This window comes from Aethalodelphis obliquidens, unplaced genomic scaffold, assembly GCF_003676395.1.
Source record: "Aethalodelphis obliquidens isolate GAN/ISIS:26980383/991018 unplaced genomic scaffold, ASM367639v1 scaffold38, whole genome shotgun sequence".
NCBI classification, from domain to species: domain Eukaryota; kingdom Metazoa; phylum Chordata; class Mammalia; order Artiodactyla; family Delphinidae; genus Aethalodelphis; species Aethalodelphis obliquidens.
The window spans coordinates 7,776,665-7,799,546 of NW_020837982.1; the positions used below are offsets into that span (position 1 = coordinate 7,776,665).

Consider the following 22,882-nt stretch of genomic DNA (forward strand, 5'->3'; position numbering starts at 1 on the left):
CCCTCACACACACACACACACACACACACACACACACACACACACACACACACACACACACACACACTGCCCTAGGCCCCCAGAGTGAGGGGGGAATCCGTTTTTCTTTTTTTCCTTCCCTACCACTCCAGCTTCCCTCAACCCCAGCTCACCAGGACCACCAAGTCCATAGGTGCTGGAAGGCACTGTATGTAAACCAACACTCTCATCTCACAGAGAAACTGAGGCCCAAGGCGGCCTGGGACTGGTCCAAAGTCACCTGGGGAGACAGTGGCAGGGCCAGGCCTGGAAACGAGGTCTCCTGCCCATGGCCTGGGTGGTCTTGTCTTCTGCCAGCTGCTCTGAAGTAGAATCCAGTTTTGTAGAGCCGGTACTCAGAACATTCCGCCTTACCCAGCCCTTCCAAGGGAGCTCCCCGTATTCAGCCCTGCCTCTACCCGCCAAACGCCGACATAAAACCAGGGTAAGAGTTGAGCCCGGGAGGGGGAAAGGCTGACCTAGTGGGCTCCCCTAGGGCCGCTGGGAGGAAGCATAACTGACCTCGCTTCCTCATATTTCTTGTCTCGGTAAAAGTGGCTCTTTTTGATGAAGTAGATGAGTACCAAGTCGCAGAAGAAAGACCCCTGCAAAAGAGTTGGGGTCCCTGACTCAGGATCCTAGACTTCCAGAGAGCACCCGGCCACTTGACACCAACTACATCCCATTTGATCCTGCAGCAACCCCTGAGGGGGGCTGCGCTCAGAAAGAGGCATCTTTGTCCAGGGCCACAAAGCTGCTCCATGGTAGAGCCCGAGTTAGCCTGTGGTCTGTCTGACCCCTCAGGGTGAGCACCCCTCACTACCCTGATCCCATCGGATCACGCCTTCAGCCAGTGTCTGCTAAGCACTGCCCTGGGGTGCGGCCAAGAGTAAGCCAGTGAGACCCTCTGGGGACTCCCCCTCTGGTGCAGGAGGCGGGCATATAAATTATGACAGTGACAATGTCCCAGGATGGGGACAGGAGCAGGGGCAGCAGAGAGAAGATGGGACGCTACTCAGCCTGGGGAGGAACATCTGGGCTGAGTCTTGAGGCTGAATAGGATTTTATATAAGGAAAAAGGAAAAAACGCTCAGGAAGGGCAGAGGAACAGGCTCGTCATGCCTGGGAACAGGGCCAGGAACAGAATTGTGGCATTGCGGGAAGATCCCTCTAGTAGGCAGTGAGAGAGGGACTGGAGGGTATCTGAACAACAAGGACACCACAGCAGCGGTCAAGGAAAGATGAGGGCTGAGCCAACCCAGCGGACCGACCCACTGACACCTGAACACAAGCTCTTCAGACCAGAGTGGATGGCGCAAATACCAGTCTCCTCCACCAGAGGGCGACTCCACCCACTGCACAGAGAGGAGGGGGCGGGGGGGGGGGGGGTGGGAGAGGGTTGATGGAGGACCACAGGTGAAGCAAGTCCTCTGACCCTGGGCATTGCACAACCTTCCCCGCCATACTCCCCCCCCCCCCCCAGATGCTAAAAAGGTCATCAATTCCTTGTTCCACAGAGAACACTCCTCCCACCCCCCACCCAGCCTCTACCACTTTTCCCCCTTACCTTCATTTCACAAGTGTGTCCCCAGATGCCTGTGTTCTGATTTACCCCCATCATAAGAAAGTGATGTCTGAAGATGGCCCCTGTCTCGGGAAGTTACCTATGTAAACGTGCAGGGCCCCCCAACAATGTTGCTGCAGTTAAGAGGAGGCCCTTGGGGCCCACTTTCATCCACTGACCACCTCTCAGGAGCATGGCCTCTTTGAGTCCTGCTACAGGACATGGTGTTCCTGGTCTCAATAAGAAGTCAGTCCTAGGTCCTCCTGGAAGCCCCCATGGGGCTGCTGTGACCTCCTGGGCAGAGGAACCAGGGACAAGGCTGCCAGAAACCTTGGCAAGTGGCTTGCTGGTACGGGTGTGAGCCACTCTGATGACTGCCTTGTCTTTAAAAAACTTCCAGAAAAACAAAGGGGCATGAAAGATCCAGAGGAAGCCTTTCCCTGCCCTCCAGCTGTTACTTCCTCTCCGGTGGCCCCTCTGCCCAACTGAAGGGACAGACCTGGACTACAGCCCGACTTCCCTGCCTCTCATCTTTTTAGCCCCGTGATTCACAACCGGGGGGCAGTTTGGTGACGTCTGGAGACGTCTGGAGACATTATTGGCCGTCACAACTGCGGGGGAAGGTGCCGCTGGCGTCTGGTGGGTAGAGGCCGAGGATGCTGTCAGACACTCTACAATGCACACGGTCACCCCTCAAAAAAAGTGATCTGGCCCTACGTGTCAACAGGGCCGCGGCTGAGAAGCCCTGTGTATAGCCGGATCCTGCCTCTTTTTAGCAGAAGTGGAGACAAGGCTGCGCAGGATCCCAGAGAACCCGCCCCCCCTAGCTGCAGAGCCACAGGCAGAAGCCGCTCTGGCTCTGGAAAGAAACCCAGGTAGTCACGGCCACCTGGGGGCTGCTGGAGGGGTGTGAAGTCCCAGAGAGCCCTCTTCGCCCCCATCTGCACTGACCTCCCCAGTTCTGGTTCTTTCTGGAGCACTGGGACAACTCCTGTGGGGCAGTGTCCCTGCTGCCCGCCCCTGCGGGTGCTCGGAGGGTAAAGAGGGTGGGGGAGAGGTACTCACCACACCCATGAGCGCCACCCCTGAGCCCACGTTGATGACTGTGGGGATGATGTTGAACTTCCCTGCCTGGAGCACAGAAAGACAAGGTGGGGTGAGGAAGGCAGCAGGACAGTGGGATCCCCCGGGACTCCCCCAGGGCCAACCTGGCCGCCCCCCCAGCATGCCCCACCCTCCCAGGACCTGCCCAGCTTCAGAAGGGGAGCCTCACCCACACACCTTGCCGTTCACCATCACATCAAAGCGGATCCCGTAGGCTTTAAACAGCGTGCGGAGCTCCACCCCAGCTGCGTCTCGGTAATACTTGGCAAACCTGGGGGAGACACGGCTCGGGGAGCCCTCGGCCTACCTGGGTCTTCCCTGTTTGGCAACACAGGCTCCACTACCTTGGAGATTTATAACCCCCCCCCCCCCCAGGACCCTGGCATTCAGCAGGCCCAGGAAAGGTTGGAAACCCCCTTGGTGACGTGACATAAAAGGTTCGTTCAGATCTTTGAAGTTCTTGTCAGACGCTCCCCAAGAGGCAAGGGCTTTCCCACGACTACTGGGCCAACCCGGACCACCAAGGCACTGATGGGCCTGACCCAGGCCTCAGCTTCAGGGCAAGTCCAGAGCCATGGCCGATGCTTCTCTCCCAGAGGCCCCCTGGCAGCCTCCCTGCACCTCCCGCTCTGACACCCACCCCCAGGAAGGGGTGTCGTAGCGCTGGCACCCAGGCAAGGACACGAAACGTGGAGAGGGTCATAAGGTGGCAGACTTAGCCCCAGTTACCTGAAGTTGTACCCAGAAGAAAGAGAGTTTTCTGAAAATCTGTTGTCCAGACGGTTAAAATAATAGCGAGGGTAACATTCAGAGGGAGCTCTATCAAGATCACAGTCCCATTCAATCTGAATTCCTATCACACCACCCTTGAGGCAAAAGAGACAAGAATCAGTGCACAGAACTTTCTGGAGATACAAGTCACAGACCAGCTCTTCGTGGAGAGCTCAGGCAGGGGGTTGGCCCCACTGGAGCATCCTTCCGGGAGGGAAGAAGGCCCAGGGTTCACACCTCTGGAGTGACTGAGAAAAGTGCGTCGCGGACAGCCCATATCCTCCTGCTTCACGCTCCAGGGAGAAGGGAATGACCCGAGCAAGCACCTACTGCAGGACTGGCACCTCACACCACAGCCAGGGTGCCAGTGGGGCTCCTGGCTCGGTCTCAGCTGATGCCCCTGGACTCAGAGCCAGACGCAGGTGCAAGTGTGCAGCACAGCTAATTCTGAGACGGTCCCTGGGCAGGTGACTGTAGGGCCACCCCATCGCGTGGGTCCTCCTCCACACCCCCTCTTCACTGCAGAGCTCAAGCCCAGAGCCGGCCAGCCCCACCACCCACCTGCACAGCTATCTCCTGGAAGCTGCTCCCCGTCCAGCTGACCACAGACCCAAGTCGGAAGATGGGGCAGTAGGGGTCCTTGGGGCCAAATTTACAGGACTTCAGGAAAGCTCTGTCTGTGGTGTCCAGCACATTTGTCCTGGGTGGAGGCCATGAAGAGCCAGTGAAAGGAAGGTGAGACTCGCTGTTCCCAGGCCAGAAACCGGGTGTGACCCACACTGAGCCCTTGGCTAAAGCCCCTCAGATCCTGACTGCTTCCCCACCCCCAACACCCTCCAGCACGAAAGGACACAGCCCTGCCACCACTGCACGGGAAAGGGTGCCCCCTCACCACCCAGTGGGGCACTCCACACAGCGTCCCAGACACATGGGCCCACGTACTTGGAGAAGTTGAATTTGGGGAAACGAATGAAGTTCTTTATGTAAACAGTGAAGTCTTCAGCTTCGCCCAGGACTGGCTTCCTGAAAACCGAGGCAGGACAGTCTGCTCAGGAGGCCCTACCCCGCCCCCTCCATGCCTGTGCGGAGGCTGAAGCCTGTCTGCTCCCTGGGTGCCCTGGAGCCTTTGCAAAGGACAGTCAATTTGATCATGTCGGGGTGGTCCTGGGGCCTTTGTGGGGTGCCCTGGCTTCTCCCCCAGGACATGTCTCCACCATTGGGCTGGGACCCGCTGCCCAGGACTGGGTAACTCCTCAGGGTCCCGAGGTTACAGCCACTCACGCTGGCCTGGACTTTGTCTCCACCGGGCACCAGGCGAAGATCTCACAGGTGCCCTTTTGCTCGCTCCCCGCCCGCAGGCAGCGGCCAGTCCTCACTCCTGCAGGGGTGGGAGAAGGACAATGCCAGGAACCTCCTGGTTCCAACTCCCCTTCTGCCCCCAGCCCTGTCTACTCCAGGCCTCACCGTTTCCAGCCACAACAGGCTCCCCAGGAGGGCAGTCGCTGTCCTCATAGCACAAGGCATCCGGAATGCTTTCACTCTGCCAGGAGAGAAAGGGTGCCTGGCGGGGGGCAGGTGCTTGCAGGGACCCCTTCTCAGAACCAGGTCCCACCCCAGGGTGAGGCCAGGGGTTCCTCCCTTGCCTGTGGCTGCTCACCCCTTGAGAACCTGCTTCTCCCCTGAATAATGCAGGTATGCACGCTGGTGCACACATCCCCCAGGGCCCTCGGAGGGGGTTGACACCCCTGCCTCAGGAGAGGGGTGGACCCCAAGTACTGCTGGCAGCTCTCCCACCCCCTCCCCAGCTCTCTGCACCAAGACGCACCTCGGCACAGGTTTCCTGCCGCTGGTTGGGGGTCACGACCAGGTTGGTGATTACAAAGAAGACATTCTCTCCCTGAGAAACCAGAGGGAGGTTGAGGAACCCCCTCCTGCCATCTGGGGTCCCCCCTTCCCGGGGCTGCCTGGCAGGTGGTGGGATCTCTGCATGGGTGTTGCAGACACTGGGGCCACAAATCAGTGGATCCCACCCACGAGCCCACTGACCTCGGAGTCCCAGAGCACGTATGCTTAGAGGGGTCTCTTCCATGCCCACAACCCCAAACCATTCTGACCTCAGCCCCCAGGGTCCAAGCTGAGATACAGGAGGGGAGAGAGGAGAAGGGGCAGTGAAGAGGTGGCCCGGCCCCGGCACAGGGAACTGCTCCCAGGGACAGTGGCCAATATAAGGGCAGGGCTCTCGGTGCCAGGCCACCTGACTCACACTGACCTGGAAGTTCTCTGGGTCCCATTTGGTTTCAACAGGCTCAGGGTTTCATGGGAACAGAGCAGCCCCGCAAGGCACAGTTGGGGAGGGCTGGGGTTTGGCATGGGGTAAAGGACCTGGGCAGAGTCTATCTGCAAACCCTGCAGCCATCCCAGGCCAAGGGAGACAGTGAATGGAGGTCCCTGGCTCCCCCAAGCAGTTTCCCATGTCACCCACCCGGATCCAGACCCTGCCAGCCTGGGCCCTTGTGCTGGGTGGGGCTCAGACCTGGGGTGGGATGACATAGTCGGCAACATCCCAGAGCCGCTCCCCAAGCTCTGAGGTGTTGGTGAAGGTCACACCCTTGACTTTGGTGATGATGCTGCTCTGCAGGGATGTGTCCGTGTCTTGGTAACACTTCTTCACCAGGAACACCCAGCTGCAGGGAGGGGCAAGCAGGTGGGCGTCAGCCTCATTGCTGCCCTCAGGAAGTTTCCTCAGGCCCCCAGGGTGTGGAGGGGTCGGGCTTGGGGCTCCACCTTTCCCACCAGCTCCTGGGCAGGAGTCACAACTCCCTCTGCCGCCTGAAAGCCAGTCCTGCAAGCAGCAGAGGTGACAAGCAACCCCAGAAGCGAGAGGCTGCTGCTCTCAGGAGCCAAGGCCCTGCAGCTGGGCAAGCTTGGGATGAAACCAGCTCGACCCACACTTGCCATGTGACCCCGGGTGAGCCAATGAACTCTGGGGGTCAACACAGGGCTAAGTGCACCTCCTTCCAGAGGGGTGAGGATGGTTAAAGGACACGGTGCACAACCTGGAACTTATCATGAGGAGACCTCAGACAGACCCAAACCGAGGGGGATTCTACAAAATTAGAGTGCAAAATCCTGTACTCTTTGACACCCAAAACACAAGCAACAAAAGAAGAAATAGGTAAGTTGGACTTGATCCAAATTAAGAACTTTTTTGTGCATCAAAGGGTGGCGCAGTGGTTGAGAATCTGCCTGCCAATGCAGGGGACACGGGTTCGAGCCCTGGTCTGGGAGGATCCCACATGCCACGGAGCAACTAGGCCCGTGAGCCACAACTACTGAGCCTGCGCGTCTGGAGCCTGTGCTCCGCAACGAGAGGCTGCGACTGTGAGAGGTCCGCGCACGGCGATGAAGAGTGGCCCCCGCTTGCCACAACTAGAGAATGCCCTCGCACAGAAACGAAGGCCCAACATAGCAAAACTAAATTAATAAACTCCTACCCCCAACAACAACAACAAAAACAGTACATGTGAATTCCAGAGTTTACTTATGAGGAGGTTCTATTGGCAAACTTCCAAAAGTCACCAAGAATAAAATTAAAAAAAAAAAAAGACACTATCAACAAAGTGAAAAGACAACCCAGAGAATGGGAGAAGATATTTGTGAGTCACATAACTGATAAGGGTCTAGTACCCAGAATATACAAAGAAGTCTTACAACTCAACAATAAAAAAGACAAGTAATCCAATTTAAATATGGGCTAAGGATTTGAATAGATATTTCTCCAAGAAAGACATACAAATGGCCAATAAGCCCGTGAAAAGCTGCTCAACATCTTTAGTCAGGAAATGCAAATCAAAAAACACAGTGAGATAGTACTTCACACCCAATAAGACAGCTGTAATCCAAAAAATGGGAAATAACAAGTGTTGGTGAGGATGCAGAAAAATTGGTACTTGCTGGTGGGAATGTAAAAAGGTGTAGGTGCTGTGGAAAGCAGTTGGGTAGTTGCTCACAAGGTTACTATATGACCCAGCAATTCCACTCCTCAGTATATAACCAAGATAATTGAAATCATATATCCACACAAAAACTTACACATGAATGTTCTTAGCAGCATTATTCCTAATAGCCAAAAAGTAGAAACAATCCAAATGTCCAACAGATGAATGCATAAGCAAAATGTGGTGTATCCATACAAGGAGGTATTATTCAGCAATTAAAGGAATAATTTACTGACACAGGCTACAGTATGTATAAATCTTGAAAACATTATGCTAAGTGAAAGAAGCCAGACAAAAAAAGGCCACATGTTGTAATGATTTGATTTACATGAAATGTCCAGAATGGGCTATAGAGACAAAAAGTAGATTAGTGGTTACCAAGGGAGGGATGGTGGTAGGGGAGAATTGCAAATGACTGTTAATAGACACAGGTTTCTGTTGGGGGTGATGGAAACGTCCTGGAATTAGATAGTGGTGATGGTTGTACAACATTGTGAATGTACTAAAACCCACTGAATTGTGTAATTTAACATGGTTAGTTAAAATGATGAACTACATGCTATGTGAGTTTTACCTCAATTTAAAAATGGTTTTTAAAAGGTCCTGCACTCTCCAAAAAATGTCAGTGTCATAAGATACAAAGACAGACTCAGGAGTGATTCCAGATTAAAGAAGACATGACAACTGAACACAAGGCATGATTTCGGATTTTCTTTTCCTATAAAGGTAATTTTGGGGACAATTTACAAAAGGTCTATTGCTTAGATGATAATATTTTTATGTTAATTCCCAAATTTTCATTCTTTTACTTCATTAAATAAGAGATTCCTTGTTTTTAAGAAATACCCATGGAAGAATTTAGGAATCAAGAGACATCATGCCTGCAACCTACTCAACAGAAAAAAATTGCACATGTATACACACACATAGAAAGAGAAAGGGATAAGGAAAACACAAATGTAGTAAAATGTTAACATTTGAGGAATCTAGGTGAAGGGCATTAAAAAATTGTACTACTGTTAAAACTTCTCTGTGAGTATAAATTACATCAAAATATTAAAAAAAATTTTTTTTAATGAGATGGCACACGTTAATTGCTTAGCACACCGAGTGCCAGGCACAGAGGAGGAGCTCAATGAATATAACACATCAACTTATTACTGAGGTTACTGTTAATTAGAGATTGTCCAGGTCAACCCCCCTTGGTAAAGTTGGGAAAACTGCAGCCAGAAGAGGGCAGGAAGCCGCCTTCCTGAGGTCCTGCAGCAGTGCTGTGGGATGCCCTGCCTCTCCCAGGCAGCAACCAGGATGCTTCCACCCTCATCTCTGGGGGCAGACCTGGCATGTCCTGGGGCCCTAGGCTGTCCCATCTCCAAGGACCTCTGAGAGGGTTGTGACCCTTGAGCCAACCAGCCATTTTAGTAGGGACACACTGGGCCTGGACAGAAACATTCAGCAAATACTCAAGGAACAACAACCCTTCATTCACTCATTCGTTTCACACCTGTCCCCTAAGCAGTTAGGGGATACCAGGCAGGCCCCGCCCTCATGGCATCCCCAGGCTGACAAGGGCAGTCAGCACGAACGTTAAGCAAATGATCCCCTGAATACGCACGTAATTACATTGTGGGAATTCTGGGGAGGAGCATGCGAGAACCCAGGTGTGAAGGATGAGTGGGCGCTAACGACGTAGGGGAGGAAAGGGAAGCCTGGCTGAGGAGCAGTAAGACAGAAGGCCCTCAGGTGGGGGGCAGCCAGGTGTCTTAGGGATGAAGCTCAGGGATGAAGCCCGGCCTCCGGGTGGGAGTGAGGTGAGGTCAGGGCTGCCCTCCCTGGAGGAGCCTCTACTGCTCCCCAAGTCAGGAAGTAGGAGGGACTCAACAGCATTAAACTGAAGGAATAAAAGAGGCACATCCGCATCCCAGCTGTCTGGTGTCATTTCCTCTCCACCTGTCCGCTCCCTGCTTGGGGGTGAGGCCTCTGAACAGTGCCTGGCTGACCCCAAGGAGCTGCCCCTCAGCTGATGGTGCCAGCTCCTGCAGGGCGGGGGAGGGGGGCAGACAGGAGAGCTGGGTGCCAGGGAGCGTAGAGGGTTTCGGGGCAGGACCCCCAGAGAGGCCAGCCGCGGGTGGGGCGAGCCAGCCAGAAGGGAGTTCTGGGACATGCCAGGCTCCTGAGTTGCCCCTGCCGGGAGACTGGCACTGAGCTCAGTGACTATAAATAAACCACCGGGGGCCGGCCTGGGCCAGCCCGGGCTAGGGCCCAGGGGGGCTGCCATGACAGCTGCAGCCCAAGCCCCCGCAGCCTCGCCCCCTTCCCAAAGCCCTAGCACTGGCGGCCCCAGCCCTGGAGAAAGGAACTGCCCACGGAAAGCCTCACAAATGGGGGGGCCCCAGGAACCCCGGCGCATCTCATCACCTCAAGAGCCGCTGGGGAGTTGAGGGCTCCCTCCTTACCCCCCACCCTTAAGCCCAACGGTACAAGAAGGGCCGCCTTCCCAAGCAGGGTCCCAGAGCCCAGTCACAGGGCACCCCCGGCGCCCCCAGGCCAATTCCCAGCCCCCGGAGGCCACAGCTGCGGCCCCGGCCGGCCCTTCCCCCTCCCCGAGCCCCGAGCCCCGGAGAACTCACACCACCAGGTAGGTCAGGATGGAGACCTGCAGCAGCCGGTAGAGCAGGCCCACCTTCTTATTCTTGGCGATGACGTACTTCTCGGTCTTGTAGTCGAAGAGCGACTGGTAGAGCCCCTTGCAGCCCGCCTGCCCCATGGCACCGGCTCACCTGGCCCGCGATCGCGTCGCCACACGTGTACCGCATGGAGCCGCCCCCGCCGCCGCCCGGCCTCCAGTGTGGGCACCGCTGCGCCCGGGTGCGCGGCTCACCGGGCGGGGTCCGGCGGTTGGCGAGGCCGCGGCAGCGCCGCCCGAGGCCAGGCGGGGGCCTCAGACTGCGACCTTGCCTCCTCCCCTGACTGTGACAGTGACGCCGCCGGGCCGCCGCCCGGCCACTGGCCTGCGAGGGCCCTCCCGGCGATCGCCACCGCCCGGGAGGGGTGCGGTGAGAAGAGGGTCTCCTTTGGAAGCAACGCCCCTTCTCCGCCCCCAAAGAAATCCAGAGGTTACTCCTATTGAATGGCCGGGGAAACTGAGGCCAGGGGAGGGGGACCTACAACACAGGAAGTGGAGGCGAAGACGGATAAAGAGCAGATACAAACAGGTTTGACTGCTTCTGTCTGTCTGACAGACAGATACAAACAGGTTTCTTGATTTTTCGTGCTCCCTGGGGCAACCCTCGCCCTCCCCTCACAGGATGGGGGCTGGGATGAAGTGCGCGTTCCTACTGCAGCAGCTGCGGCCGGCCCGTTTAAACCCCACACTCCGGGGGAGTAAGTTGCCAGGCACGCCCCAGTGGCCAGAGCACGGAGAACTCTGTAGGGCAGGGAGGATGGGTGGGGTGGGGATGGGGAGACAGGCAGCCGAGGCCTGGGATCTTAAAGATGCCTGGAGAGAGCGCGGGGACCAGCTGTGGAAATGCTCCCAAAGCAAGAGATGGACCTCACCTAAGCTGCTGAATCTGCAACCCCTCACGGACGGTGGAATTAAATTAGAGGCAGTGGGAACACAGATGAGGACACCTCTGAGAAGATGAGGTTCAGAACGTGGGACAGCCATCGAGAGGCGGGGTCCTGGGTGAGCTCAGTGTGCGTGTGCACGTGTGTGCTGGGCTGTGCACGCTTGTTTTCCGCATTTCACTCGCTGCCATCCTGCAGTCTGACCGGACGTGGTCCTGCTCCTCTCCCTAGCCTGGCTCTCACACAGGAATAAGTTCCCTTCCCTGAACCACAGGCTCTGGGAGCTGGGAGTTGGAAGGGACCCTAAAGTTCACCAGGTGTGACCTCCTCTCAAAGTAAAAGCCCCAGGGCAGCACGCCTCCAGTTTTAGTGAGCATGGGTATCATTTGGAAGAAAAATGCAAATTCCTGGGCCCTGCCCCAAATATTTTCATTCCCTTAAGGCTAGGATGGGACCAGCATCTCAAGCTGCCATTTCGGAAGCACAGATTTTTGCAACTGTTCATCAATTTTAATTCAAATGCTATTTCCTTAAAAAAAAAAAAAAAATCCTGTTCTTACTACCACCCACCAAAAGCGCCTCCACCCCAAACACTTTCTATCCCATTACCCCTTCTTATTCCCTTAGAGCCCCTGTCACTCTTGAATATGATCTTATTTACTTATTGTCTGTGTCCCCCACTAAGACCGTAAGCTCCAGGAGGGCGGGGACCTTGCCTTTGGACATCTCTGCATCCCATGCCCACCGCTATGACTGCTACATAATATGTCAGTACATATTTGTTGAGTGAAACTCAGGCCTGACGTTTTAAACAGGGAGATTTCCGCTGCCGCCCTGTTCCAGTCATGGCTGGGGATTTTGGAAGCTGACATCATCCTGGGGGAAAGGCTTAGGAATTGTCACCAGGCCTCCCTTCCTCACTCTCCTGCCAGCCTCTTCCTCAGCCCTCCCCTCACACGGCTCTCCAGCACTCAGAGGAGATGCAGCCTCAATGGAGTGACACCACGCCTTATGAGGAGGCCCACCAACCTGCTCTTGTTTGCCCTCCAGTGTGGGCAGCCCGTCCTGAACCCCCCACGGCCCAGCCAAGACCAGGCTGCAGTTTCTGACAGAACTATCCAGGTGCTTTACAGACCACGAGGGACATCCAAAGGGGAAAGCACTGCTCTCAGGGCCAGGGCCAGACCCCTCCTTGTGGGCTCCCTCACAGCTTCTCAGGCTAGATCCAGACCCATCAGTGGGTCAGGACATCAGTTTACTGGGTTCCAACCAGCATATTCACAAAAAGAAAATATCAGGGTGTGTTTAAGGAAGTAAGTGTAGACAGTTTGGTGAAATGTTTGTTTGAAGTATGTGTGTGCCTATAATGACGTGCAATGTATTTCTTCTTGTGGGTCATGGTCAAAACAATGTGAAAAATACTTCCCTGGAGCTGCAAACCTAAGTATCTGCAATCTACCTCCGTATCACTGGGGCCGGCTCACCTCCCCAAGTTCAGGTCTAACTCCCATTATACCCAAAGTGGGAGAAGGGGTCTTTGCTTTTTTATTGGCCGCACATGCAGAAGTTCCCATTACCAGGGATCAAACCTGCACCCACTGCAGTGGAAGTGCCAAGTCTTAACCACTGGACCGCCAGGGAAGTACCAGAGTCTTTGCTTTTTACGTTTGCATTATTAGAAGTTCAAGTCAGGGATGTTTCCAAATCCAAGATGAATTCTCCACTTGAATGAAAACTGCCTGCTGTCTCTGAGTGGTTTTTCCAGTCTCTACCTAAACCCGTCTCAACAGGCACCCTGTTCAAATGATCTTCGCCACCACTACTGTGCGAATGCTTATCAGCTTAGCAAGTAGTAAGTCAGGGGTCAGGGGTGAATGGCTAGTTCTCAAAGTAGTCAAAGCCCCCTTCCCTCTCCTCCCCCAAAGGCGTCCACATCACGCTTCATTATAATGACTGTGGTCCACCTTAAAGAAAGGGGCTGGCAGTGAAGGGACTGACCAATCTCATCTGGTTCATAAGTCTGTCTCGTTGGATGATTTAAGGTAGCTGCAGTCAAGTGATGGGAAATTATTAAATGAACTCAAAAACTATTCTCCAAAAAATTAAAAGGAAGCAAAAGAGAAATAAAATACAAATCTCATAAAATAACGTCCTTGGAGGAGAGGTTCAGAGGTTACTTACACCTAACAAACGAGGTTCAATTTCCCACCCCAGAGGAGAGGAGGGATCAAACGAGGCCTGAGATAGGAAATCTGAATCTGTCCTAGGGCACAAAAGGAAGTCATCACAAGGCAAGGAGAGCCCTCCTTCAGAGCCCGAAATATCCTGGATGACCTAGAAGGGACAAGAATAGGAGAGGCGTGGCACGGAAAGGGTTTCATGAAGCAATTCATCCTTTAATTTTTCTTTTGCTCTGAGGAGTCCTGCTTTGATAAACACATTCCATTAACAGACATTACTGGTCCATTTAAGAAATAGTATTTCTCAGGGTATATGCCCAGTAGTGGGATTGCTGGGTCATATGGTAGTTCTATTTTTAGTTTTTTAAGGAAACTCCATACTGTTCTCCATAGTGGCTGTATCAATTTACATTCCCACCAACAGTGCAAGAGGCTTCCCTTTTCATCACACCCTCTCCAGCATTTACTGTTTCTAGATTTTTTGATAATGGCCATTCTGACTGGCATGAGGTGATACCTCATTGTAGTTTTGATCTGCATTTCTCTAATAATTAGCAATGGTGAGCAGAGTGAAGTAAGTCAGAAAGAGAAAAACAAACACCATATGCTAACGCATATATATGGAATCTAAAAAAAAAAAAATGGTACTGACAAACCTAGCTGCAGCGCAGGAATAAAGAGGTAGACATAAAAAATGGACTTGAGGACTTGGAGTGGGAGGGCGAAGCTGGGCTAACGTGAGAGTAGCATTGACATATATACACTAACAAATGTCAAATAGTTGGCTGGTGGGAAGCAGCCGCAGAGCACAGGGAGATCAGCTTGGCGCTCTGTGATGACCTAGAGGGGTGGGACAGGGAGGGTGGGAGGGAGGCTCAAGAGGGAGGGGATGTGGGGACACGTGTATGCACATGGCTGATTCGCTTTGTTGTGCAACATCAACTAACACAGTATTGTGAAGCAATTATACTCCAATAAAGATTAAAAAATTTTTTAAAAAAGAAATAGCAGATACTAATGTTGCTTCAAAGAGTCAACAGGAAGAAGGAAGCCTGTCTCTGCAGGAAGCATTTCTGAGTCCTGTCTTAAGTGATGCGTTCTTACTCATTACTCAGTTCTCAGAATGTGACCTGGGGAAAAACTCCACTGAGGTGTCACTTTAAAAGACTAAACCGTCAAATGCTGGCTCACTGGGCACTGAAAAGGATAAAGATTCAAACTCAAACCAACCAAACCCACACAGCGGCGCCAGCACGAACATGGCACACGGTAGAGAAAGATGGTCCTACTCGTGCTCCCTGCGGGGTTTTCCCCACCTTCATGAAACAGCCCTCGTCCATCCCACCTCTGTCTCCTCGAGTTCACAGGACTGTAGTGATGAACCGCGAGCAAGCGGGACATCCTCGTGTGAAACCCGAGAGTGGGTGTGGCGTCCACAGCTCCTGCGCTCAGTCCTCCCACAGATTCTTCCTCTTTGTTGCAGTCTCTATCCCCACCTGCCTTTCTGGCCTCACGAGCCCTTTACGCACACCAGCTTCAGGGGAACTGACTGACAGCTTTATCACATCCCGCGCTTTCCAATCCCTGTGCCTCTGCTCAGGCGGGTCTCTCCTCAGTACTTCATGGCTTCAAGGCTCAGCCTTTACAGGGCTTTGTCTCCTTCACAAAGGCCTCCTGGATCCCTCTCCTCCTCTAAATTCCCAAAGGACAGGATCCGATCTGTATGTTTCAGGGAGTTACAGCTGAGTGCACACCTTATCTGTCCTATAGGGCGATGAGGGCAGAAAAGGCGTTACCACTCTGCTCCACTGGGTCTATAATGAGATAAGTGGTCATCCAGAAGAGAAGGGGGGATGGGGGGAGGGAGGGAAGGAGCAAGGGGGGAAGGTTGATTCCTGATCATCCTGCCTCTGCCCATTAGCCTGCATATTTGAAGTGTCAAGAGTAGAGTGACTAAGCCTTTATTTTTGAGTGTGTATTTCTAGAAGATTTCAACAGAGAGAACTCTACTAGAGCGTTATGTTACATTTGTCTCCTGAAGCAACTTGTTAGTCATCAAGACTCCAAGTCTGTGCTGAGCGCTACCCACTGACAAAGTGTAATCAGATGAACAAACCCTGATCTCATTAACTAGTATCTCACAGGGTGTGGGTCTTGACATCAAAGCTCACCCAGAGTGCTTGCCCCAAAAGCCAATTCCCAAGCCCAAGCCGGACTAGAGCATCAGGACCCTTAGTGGGTAGAGCCCAGGAACCTGATGAGCTGAGCTCCACCTGTGCCTCTTCCCCAGCAACACCTGTAAACCTCCACTGCCCCCTAGCTGCCGCTGCCCTACACCCTGCCCGCCTGTAATGAAGCCTCTGTGGAAAAACATTAGACCTGAAGATTCCTCATTAAACTAGCTGATGGCCTCGGGCAAGTTGTTTCCTCCTCCACAGAACAGCTAATGGTGCCTGGAGTGACTGATAGATGGCTGCAAAAGTACAAAGCCTGGGGTAGAACAGATGCTTTTTCTTAAATGACCCACAGCCTAAACAGAGTAGGTCTGTGAAGCTGGATGGAAAAATAGGTTACCTATTTATTTTTACTACACTTTAACTGAAATTTACCATTTCCTTCAATCATGAATGTAGGCAACAAACCATAAGAGTATTAGCAGTACCTGTATCTTAACACCAGTAGAAATTACAGATATTTCCCCATTTTTCTTTCTTAATAAAGAAGTACGTATCTCCATTTCATAAAAATTTTTTTAATATTCTGATCACTGTTTCAATATAACTGGTTCTTTATAAACTTATATATTTAAAAACAAGCTGATGGAAAAATACGATAAAGCAAGCATAGTAAAATGTTAATGGAAGAAGCCAGGCGTTCAGTGTAAAATTCAATTTTTCTGTATGTTTGAAGATGTTCACAATAAAATGCTGGGAATTTATCTGAGAAGCCATCCCTAGGCTTCAGCAGATCGCCAAACGGGTCTATGGCAAACAAACAAGTTAGGAACCCCTGACCTAGAGGTACTAGTGTCCTTAACTTGCTACTCTACCCGTGAGTTCTTCACCTAGGAGGCAAAGGACCCCAAGCCCCAGTGTAGAATCCAGGAGTTAGGCTGGTAGCCTTTCCCAGACTAGGAAATCTAAAAGGTCTGCAGAACCACAGTGGGCCAGTGGTGTTTTCTCCCACCCCAGCAGTCCAACGTCAATCTCAGACCTCACAGCTCTAAAGAGAGGAAAAAAATTCCTGACCACATTCATCTTTGCTCAAAATGACACCTGCTCCAATACACAAGTGGCAAAATACTATAAACAACTTAAATGTTCATCAATGATGGTGATAATAACGGTACCTCCCAAAACAGATACACAGGACAACAAACCATCCATTAAAAAGAATAAAATAGATTTCCAGTTCATATAAAATGATCTCCAAAATAGATTAGTAAATGAAAAAAAGCAAAATACAGAAGCGTGTATACATTATATACTACGATTTGCAATTTTAAAGGATGTTTTTATATGCATAAACTCTCTCTTGAAGAATGCACAGAAAAAAGAAACTGGTAATCCTGGTTTTCTCAGAGGAAAAAAAAATGGACAACTGGGGGCCTGGGGCATGAGGGAGACTGATTTTTGCACTGTTTGAATTCTGTTATCATGAGTATGAACCATTACCACGTGAAGAGAATAAATAAATTCACTGTTCCTGAAAAAAATAAAAAGAAAGAAAAACTTACCCCAGGGTAGGACACTAGTCAAACCCAGGAAACAAGGCCAAGAGCTCGAGAGCATCTGCCAGCGCTCTGGGCAGGGCTAGCCCAGCCCCCTTCCCAGACCCTGCAGAGAAGACGCCTCCCCAGAGAGCACACCTGCAGTCCCCCGACCACTCAGGACTGCAGCTGGTTACAGGTCCTAGGAGTTGACCAACCAGACCCAGAATCCAATCCTGGGGCAGAGGGAGGGGGAGCAGAGCTGCCAGCTGCCTCTCCTGGAGGCTGGCACCCTGGTCCTGTCTTCCCTGTGATACTTAGGAGGAGTTCCTCGTTTAGACAGACCACCAGCAATACTACTGCTTCCTAATGCCCAGCAGAGAATCTGCAAGACTCAGTTCCCCCACTTCTGGAGAGCACATTGCTCTCTAATTCTAAGTCAAATCACTCTTACTTGCAGGATACAAAATTAATGCACAGAAATCTCTTGCATTTCTATACACTAATGATGAAAAATCTGAAAGAGAAATTAAGGAAACACTCCCATTTACCACTGCAACAAAAAGAATAAAATACCTAGGAATAAACCTACCTAAGGAGACAAAAGACCTGTATGCAGAAAACTATAAGACACTGGTGAAAGAAATTAAAGATGATACCAACAGATGGAGAGATATACCATGTTCTTGGATTGGAAGAATCAATATTGTGAAAATGACTATACTACCCAAAGCAATCTACAGATTCAACGCAATCCCTATCAAATTACCAATGGCATTTTTTATAGAACTAGAACAAAAAATCTTAAAATTTGGATGAAGACGCAAAATTCCCGCAATAGCCAAAGTAGTCTTGAGGGAAAGAAACAGAGCTGGAGGAATCAGACTCCCTGACTTCAGACGGTACTATAAAGCTACAGTAATCAAGACAATATGGTACTGGCACAAAAACAGAAACATAGATCAATGGAACAAGATAGAAAGACCAGAGATAAACCCACGCACCTGTGGTCAACTAATCTATGACAAAGGAGGCAAGGATATACAATGGAGAAAAGACAGTCTCTTCAATAAGTGGTGCTGGGAAAACTGGACAACTACATGTAAAAGAATGAAATTAGAACACTCCCTAACACCACACACAAAAAATAAACTCAAAATGGATTAGAGACCTAAATGTAAGACTGGACACTATAAAACTCTTAGAGGAAGACATAGGAAGAACACTCTTAGACATAAATCACATAAATCAAGATCTTTTTTGACCCACCTCCTAGAGTAATGGAAATAAAAACAATAATAAACAAATGGGACCTAATGAAACTTAAAAGCTTTTGTAAAGCAAAGGAAACTACAAACAAGACGAAAAGACAACCCTCAGATGGGAGAAAATATTTGCAAACGAATCAATGGACAAAGGATTAATCTCCAAAATATATAAACAGCTCATGCAGCCCAATATTAAAAAAACAAACAACCCAATCCAAAAACGGGCAGAAGACCTAAATAGCCATTTCTCCAAAGAAGACATACAGATGGCCTAGAGGCACATGAAAAGCTGCTCAACATCACTAATATCACTGATCATTAGAGAAATGCAAATCAAAACTACAATGAGGTATCACCTCACACCAGTTAGAATGGGCATCATCAGAAAATCTACAAACAACAAATGCTGGAGAAGGTGTGGAGAAAAGGGAACCCTCCTGCATTGTTGGTGGGAATGTAAATTGATACAGCCACTATGGAGAACAGCATGGCGGTTCCTCAAAAAACTAAAAATAGAATTACCATATGACCCAGCAATCCCACTCCTGGGCATATACCCAGAGAAAACCATCATTCAAAAAGACACATGCACCCCAATGTTCACTGCAGCACTATTTACAATAGCCAGGTCATGGAAGCAACCTAAATGCCCATCGACAGATGAATGGATAAAGAAGATGTAGTACATATACACAATGGAATATTACTCAGCCATAAAAAGGAACGAAATTGGGTCATTTGTTGAGACGTGGATGGATCTAGAGACTGTCATACCGAGTGAAGTAAGTCAGAAAGAGAAAAACAAATATCATATATTAACGCATATATGCAGAACCTATAAAAATGGTACAGATAAACCGGTTTGCAGGGCAGAAATTGAGACACAGATGTAGAGACCAAATGTATGGACACCAACGCAGGAAAGTGGTGGGGGCTGGGGGTGGTGGTGTGATGAAATGGGAGATTGGGATTGACATATATACACTAATGTGTATAAAATGGATGACTAACAAGAACCTGCTGTATAAAAAAATAAATAAAATTAAATTTAAAAATTAAAAAAATTTGAAGAAAATGTTTATAGATTCATGTAAGTGAATATATCTATAATAGATTCAAATGAAAAAAGAGAACTGCAATGCATGGAAATATTATTTTAGGAAAAATTTATGTAGCTATGACAGTAAGCCTTCCGATTCAGGAACTTGGTGTGGCCTGCCATATGTGCAGATCTTACTTTGTGTCCTTCAGTAAGATTTCACATTTCTTTTATTTAGGTTCTTTAACATTTTGTTAAATTTAAATGTATTAAGTGTGTATTATAAGTGGTATATTTTCCCCTGTCCATTTCTAACTGGCTACTACTCATATTAAAAATAAAAATAGTAAGAAAAACATAAACAAAACCCAACTTATCAGTTTGTGTCTTATGTAACTTTATAACTCCTTATAAATTCTTATACAACTTTATAAATTCTTTTTAATTCTAGTAATCTTTTACTAGATTCTCATAGGTTTTTGAGACCTCTACAATTACAGACAAATTATGCTTTTCTAATATTACAAAATTATTTCATACCCTTATCTATTTCATCAGACCAGATCTCTACAAATAATGAATCACATTATTAAGAGTAAGTATCTCCTGTGCCTGATTTTAAGGAAACAGCCTCAGAAATTTGCCATTTAGTATATTTGCTAAAAATTTTTGGTAAATGTCTTTATCATTATGCAATAACTTCCTTCCCTTCCTAACCTACTTAGAAGTTTTATTAGGAAAAGTTGCTAAGTGTTATCAAATGCCTTTGTAGCATTTTTCATATAACCTAATTGTTTTTCTCCTTTAATTTGCTGTTGTAAACAATTCAAGTTTTGTTTTAATTCAGACTTCATCTTTAATACCAGACAATGAGACTGCCCTAAGACCAGAAAGTGCCAGGTGCCATCCAGGAGCGACTGGAAGGACACTACATAATGCCTCTCTTTGTCCTGATTGTTTTGGACACTGAATTCTGCTTTTTCAAATATGAAAATTGCCACCCCTCCTTCATTTTTGTTTGCATTTTCCCAATATCTTTGTCTATTTATTTTTCAAATTGCTTGCTATCTTGTTTTACAAGTGTTTCTTCAAATAATACACATTTGGGCTTCCCTGGTGGCGCAGTGGTTGAGAGTCCGCCTGCCAATGCAGGAGACACGGGTTCGTGCCCCGGTCCAGGAAGATCCCACGTGCCGCGGAGCGGCTGGGCCCGTGGGCCACGGCCGCTGAGCCTGTGCGTCCGGAGCCTGTGCTCCGCAACGGGAGAGGTCACAGCAGTGAGAGGTCCTCGTACCGCAAAAAAACAAAAAACAAATAATATGCATTTGAATCTGACTTTTCAGCCCATCTGACAGTCTCTGTCTCCTGAGTGCATTCACGCTTAGGGAAGTAATTAATGTACTTGGTTTTATTCCTTCCATCTTAAATACAATCTCACTTTCCTTCTTCTTACTTTTGCTGAATTAGCCATTTTCGTCCCTGTCATTTTTTCCTGTTCCTTTTTCCTCCCTGTCATTCCTCTGTTTGCCTTTCTTTCCTGTCAGTTTTGAAGTCCTACTGTGCTTTAAAGATCAGCTCATGCCTATATATTCCTGAGTCATCTTCAAATATATATATTCTATCAAAAGAAAATAATAATGTTATACAATATGTGGGGGCTTCCCTGGTGGCGCAGTGGTTAAGAATCCGCTTGCAAATGCGTTAAGTTTTTCTTTAAAGAATGACTCTTCTATTTCAAAAGTCCCTACTTAGCGTTTATATTACAAAGTCCTAGTCACATCATTATTATCTATTTAACGTTAATAATATATATATTGCAAGATTCACTGCTCCCATTATTCCTCTCCTTTTTGTCTTTCCCTATCTTGGGATTTCTGTTCTGAACCAACTGTCATTTGATAGAGTATTTCCCCACGTGCTGTCCTCAGGTAAGTACATGGACAGAATACTTCTTAAATGCCTGCACCTCTGACAATGTTTATTTTTCCCTGACGAATGAATGATGTCTTTTCCTGGTTAGTGATTTTGGGGCCTTAGTCTTCTTCCCTCAGGATTCTACAAATGTTGCTCCAGGAATTTAACTGTTAGTGTTGCTGATAAAAAGAAAAGTCTGAAGCTAATTGATTCTCTTTCCATTGCAAATAAATAATCTGTTCTTTGGGTCTCAAAACTTTAAGATTCGTCCTTATCCTTGGACTTCAGGAATTTCATCAATGTGTGTCTACACATATATTCTTACGTTAATCCTGCCTGGGACTCAGAAAGAGGATTACTTCTCTACTTATTTCTTTTCTACCTCCAGACTCCTTTATTTCATGTTATAACTTCTGGATCTGACTTTTGAATTTATCTCTAGATAATTCTATTCTACATTGTCGGGTATATCTTGAGCTTCCAGATGTGACTCAAGAAGTATCATAATCATAATCTTTACCTATTCAATTTTTTAATCAAAAATTAAATTTGTTGTATATGAAAGCTGTTAAGAGTAAATCCTAAGCGTTCTCATCACAAGAAAAAATTTTTTTTTCTATTTCTTTAATTTTGTATCTATAGGAGACGGTGCATGTTCACTAAATCTATTCTGGTAATCACTTCATGATGTATGTAAATAGAGTCATTACGTTGCACACTTTAAACTTACACAGTGCTGTATGCCAGTTATAGCTCAGTAAAACCGGAAGAAAAAAATTAAATTTGTTCTGATTGCCAAAAAAAAAAAAAAATCTCATTTCATGGGAAAATACATGGTCTTGCCGATATTAAAAAATAAATAAAAAGGAAAGTAAAGCTACAATTATATACCCATTAAGCAAACAAAGTAAAAACAGAGATCCCAGGCTTGTTCACGCTGCTGATAACCACGTAATGTGGTTCAATCCTTCTGGAAAGCTATTTGGCATTGAAGGGCAATTACCAAATGTGTTTACATCCACTTCTGGAGAAAGCTTTACAAAGTGTAATGACCTACACAAATTTAAGTTATTGATTTCCCCAAACACACATTAACCCAAGGTGTTGCCTCTCCCTCTCCCCCCAAACCTGCATTCCGCAGCAGCATTTTGTCTCTGACACTGGCTCCTTGAAAATGGTCATAAATTATCACAAATGGTAGAAGTTATGATCCTGTTTATGTAAAACACACACAAAACAAAACCCAAAAACCCATGTACTTGTATATGTACATATGTGAATATTTACAAAAGCACCGAATATGGTCTGGAAGGATACATGCTAAGTCAGCTGACCTCAGCTTCTAAGGAGGGGCACGGGATGGGGCAAGGTTGCGACTAAAGCGTAGTTTCACTTTTCATTCTGATCTCACTCTGAGAGTGTTATCTATGTATTACTTACATACTTTTCAAAACGTCCTTCCACTAATCAAAATAAAGTCAACTGGAGCTGGGAACTGTCTATTTAGGTGCATCCAGCTACCTCCTGAACTCTTGATATTTGAACAACTGCCCTTCCTGAAGTGATGAAGATTCCCTTGATTCCATTTACTAGAGCTGTTCTTAAAGTAATGGTAAAATTCTGGCACTATTGCAAGGTTATAATTACGGCTAGGAGACCCCAAAATACCTAAAGCCTGATCTTAACCAAATATCCCTCCTTGTACGGATATTAGAGAAGATGTGCACAGACTAATACACTAGCACAG

The 22,882-nt window shown here is 48.6% G+C and overlaps 1 protein-coding gene and 1 long non-coding RNA gene across 11 annotated transcripts in view; one reads left to right on the forward strand and one right to left on the reverse strand.

The window, feature by feature from the left end:
* P2RX5 (purinergic receptor P2X 5) overlaps positions 1–10,653 on the reverse strand; it is a 13,404-nt gene extending 2,751 nt beyond the window's left edge. Inside the window, exons 1-13 of one of the 9 annotated variants that reach the window (XR_003437999.1) lie at positions 10,086–10,653; positions 5,991–6,141; positions 5,283–5,354; positions 4,922–4,997; positions 4,739–4,835; positions 4,400–4,480; positions 4,019–4,157; positions 3,416–3,552; positions 2,864–2,957; positions 2,648–2,713; positions 1,586–1,682; positions 541–623; positions 170–259 (exon numbers count right to left, since the gene is read on the reverse strand). Coding sequence is in view for 4 of the 9 variants with exons in the window: in XM_027130712.1 (XP_026986513.1) it covers positions 1,593–1,682; positions 2,648–2,713; positions 2,864–2,957; positions 3,416–3,552; positions 4,019–4,157; positions 4,400–4,480; positions 4,739–4,835; positions 4,922–4,997; positions 5,283–5,354; positions 5,991–6,141; positions 10,086–10,222 (1,140 nt within the window). In the remaining 5 variants the exon portion in view is untranslated. Of the gene's footprint in view, positions 1–169; positions 342–511; positions 1,683–2,596; positions 2,714–2,863; positions 3,005–3,415; positions 3,553–4,018; positions 4,158–4,399; positions 4,481–4,738; positions 4,836–4,921; positions 4,998–5,282; positions 5,355–5,990; positions 6,142–10,085 lie in introns of those variants that run through there. The other 8 variants (XR_003437998.1, XR_003437997.1, XR_003438001.1 and 5 more) reach the window with 8 other exon arrangements.
* Positions 1–20,405, forward strand: part of LOC113632933 (uncharacterized) — a 22,999-nt gene extending 2,594 nt beyond the window's left edge. The window contains exon 3 of one of the 2 annotated variants that reach the window (XR_003438003.1): positions 20,069–20,405. This is a non-coding gene — a long non-coding RNA (uncharacterized LOC113632933). Of the gene's footprint in view, positions 1–1,982; positions 2,491–20,068 lie in introns of those variants that run through there. The other variant, XR_003438002.1, reaches the window with a different exon arrangement.
* The last annotated feature ends 2,477 nt before the right edge of the window (positions 20,406–22,882 follow it).